Source organism: Aptenodytes forsteri, unplaced genomic scaffold, assembly GCF_000699145.1.
Source record: "Aptenodytes forsteri isolate BGI_AS27 unplaced genomic scaffold, ASM69914v1 Scaffold264, whole genome shotgun sequence".
Taxonomy (NCBI): Eukaryota; Metazoa; Chordata; class Aves; order Sphenisciformes; family Spheniscidae; genus Aptenodytes; species Aptenodytes forsteri.
The window spans coordinates 990,808-993,866 of NW_008795936.1; the positions used below are offsets into that span (position 1 = coordinate 990,808).

Genomic DNA, 3,059 nt, shown 5'->3' on the forward strand with positions numbered 1-3,059 from the left:
ATGCTTTGTAAAATAGAATTGAAGGGAAGGGTGGAGGATGGAGCAGGATTTAAATTTAAAATTGGATGAGGGTACAAAGCCCCTTAGTTCCCCGTTTCTACTTAATGCAGCTGGAGCTGGGCTTGACAAGATGCTGACCAGAGCTTGTGGCAAATGTTTTACGGTACCGTGTATCAGCCAGATCAATTCTACTATGCTTGGGGGAGTGCAGATAAAATGGCTTAAAGATTCCCTTGCTGAAAGCAATAGTATCATCATTTATGCCAGAGAAGACAGATTTAGTCGCCTGACATTTATTTGGCCACGGTGTGCTTTGCGGATTTCACACCCGGGGACGATAGCCAACTTGATGATGTCAGATGTGAGCTGCAAGGAAAAAAAAAAATAACCACATAAAAAGCTAGTGCTGTTCCTCTTTTGTCGACCAGATGAGTTTTGCTATGTATCTGTTTTGGTCCACAGATCTCTTTAATGGAAAGTGCTTTACAAGAGTAGGACATCACTAAAACAGCATGACTTGCGTATGCTTTATGGTATGAAGATGGCAGCAGAAATATTTCTGTTAACTTAGGTCATTTCTTTTGATCCTATTTTGCCTGTAGGTCACTTGAACTCCAAACTGAGCGAACATGAGCGCACTTGATTTGACTTCCATCCTCGATTTTCTGGAAACGGCCAACTTGACAGAGATCAACTGGACGTGCAACAACGGTGACTGCATCACGGTTGATGCAACAACATGCCCTGGCACACTCAACAAAAGTGCCCTGCTATACACCCTGTCCTTCTTCTACATTTTTATCTTTGTCATAGGGCTGGTGGCCAACTCGGTTGTGGTGTGGGTCAACCTCCAAGCCAAAATGACTGGCTATGAAACCCATCTCTACATCTTTAATTTGGCTATTGCTGATCTGTGTGTTGTCATCACCCTTCCGGTGTGGGTCGTCTCCCTCGTCCAGCATAATCAGTGGCACATGGGAGAAATCACATGCAAGATAACTCACCTGATATTTTCCATCAACTTGTACAGCAGCATCTTCTTCCTGGCATGCATGAGTGTGGACCGCTACCTCTCAGTTGCCTATTTCACCAATTCCAGCAATCGCAAGAAGAAGATAATCCGTCGCTGCATCTGCATCTTAGTTTGGCTTCTTGCCTTCTCTGCATCTCTCCCAGACACCTATTATCTCAAGACGGTCTCTTCCAACAACGAAACCTATTGCCGTCCTGTCTATCCAGAGGAGAGCTTCAAAGAGTGGTTGATTGGCATGGAGCTCATCTCTGTTGTGCTGGGCTTTCTTATCCCTTTTCCCATCATTGCTCTCTTTTATTTCCTCCTTGCGAAGACCATCTCTGCCTCCAGTGACCAAGAGAGGAAAAGCAATGGGAAGATCATTTTCTCCTATGTTGTTGTGTTTCTTGTCTGCTGGCTACCCTACCATGTAGCTGTCCTGCTTGACATCTTCTATAGCCTTCATTTCATACCTTTTAGTTGTCAGATGGAGAACTTCTTGTACGCCACTCTTCACATCACTCAGTGTTTCTCTCTAGTCCATTGCTGCGTCAACCCCATCCTGTACAGCTTCATTAACCGCAACTACAGATATGAGCTCATGAAAGCCTTTATTTTCAAGTACTCTGCCAAAACTGGTCTCACTAAACTTATCGATGCTTCCAGAGTGTCGGAAGCAGAATACTCTGCTCTGGAGCAAAATGCCAAATGACTGCAACTCCATAAATAAACCTCCTTGACTCTTTGATTTTTTTTTTTTTTTTGGTTGTGGTGGTTTTTTTTTTAATCTTCCCCTTTCCCTGTGCTTGTTATGAACGGGGCATGAATTCCAGCCTACAAAAGAGAAATAGCAAACTGTAATTTAAGAGTAGAATCAGGTGCAAAATGGAGGTGGTACCAAAATTAAGCCTTTTGGTGGTGTGTTTTGTTTGATCTCCTCCTACCCCAGTCTGGACTTCTTGACAACGCTATGCAAATGGAAATGACTTTCTAGCAGACAAAGCCATTGTGTACCACAGATAACATGCATTTCCAGGATAAGCTTTTTCTTCCACGTGTAGATTCCCTCTTGTCTCCTTGTATATGTTATATATATATAGTATGTTGTATTTAAAAGCTCGAGACTTTATTTTCTGGCTCTTGGTGTACCTTATACAATTGTATTTGAAAGTTAAATATATTTTTATCATGTATTTGAAGTATATTGCTGATGAGTGTATCCAGAGTGCTGTAGTCTGAGTGTTAGATTGCTGTTAGGTTTAAACTGTCATAGGTAAGAGGATGATGATAATTAGCAGTATGGAAATGATCTCTTAGGTGCATCCTCCCTGGCTGGCACACTTTATCGACCGTAGCTTTATGCGGTGGTCATACCACATGTCTGGAGCATGAAATACATGTACTGTAATATAGTTACCATCATGTTAAAATTAACAGTATTTTAAGAGTTAACTCCTACGCCTGTACTTCACAAAACTGTATCCTTATGCACAGAATGAATGATCTTACTTCTGAGAGTTGTCTCTATTTGTAAGTTATTTTTGTAAAATAAAGATCTGGAAAGAAAAAAATATATGCCTACCAGTGGTTTGACTTGCCATCCTCCTTCTCCATAGAAAAAAAACAAACAAAAAGAAGAAATCCCAAAGCCACCTTCTCTTCTTTGTTTGGTGCAGGAGCAAACAGGTCAGTCTGTATTTTCCTGATGTTTGTTGATGGTGGGCAGAAACTACTGAATGGAGGAATGTGAGATAGCACTGTGCGTGGCGAGAGGGGAAGGGGTGGGAGGAGTGGGTCTGCGGAAGGCTGTGCTGTTTGGGAAGGTAGAGCTGATGGATTTATAAGGTGGAAGCTTGTTGGGAGTGATGAAAGGCTGTGTCTGTAGCTTAAGAATAAACACATAGAAGGAAAATATGGAAGTACGCAGATGGAGTGGATATTTGGACTAATCCAGGTTCAGTCCTCTGCGGTGTTTGCTTGCGCTGGAATTCAGTGGTTAGCAGTCCTGACAGCATTAAATCCCTTTTTATCTCTTCTTTGCTGTGGC

General features: G+C 42.2%; 1 protein-coding gene across 1 annotated transcript; it reads left to right on the forward strand.

Annotated features, from left to right (window-relative positions):
• Positions 1 to 602: 602 nt before the first annotated feature.
• On the forward strand, positions 603 to 2,570 carry ACKR3 (atypical chemokine receptor 3). The gene has a single exon (XM_009285108.1). It carries the CDS (start codon positions 630 to 632, stop codon positions 1,722 to 1,724), a length of 1,095 nt encoding a protein of 364 aa, XP_009283383.1. The 5' UTR covers positions 603 to 629; the 3' UTR covers positions 1,725 to 2,570.
• Positions 2,571 to 3,059: the final 489 nt, after the last annotated feature.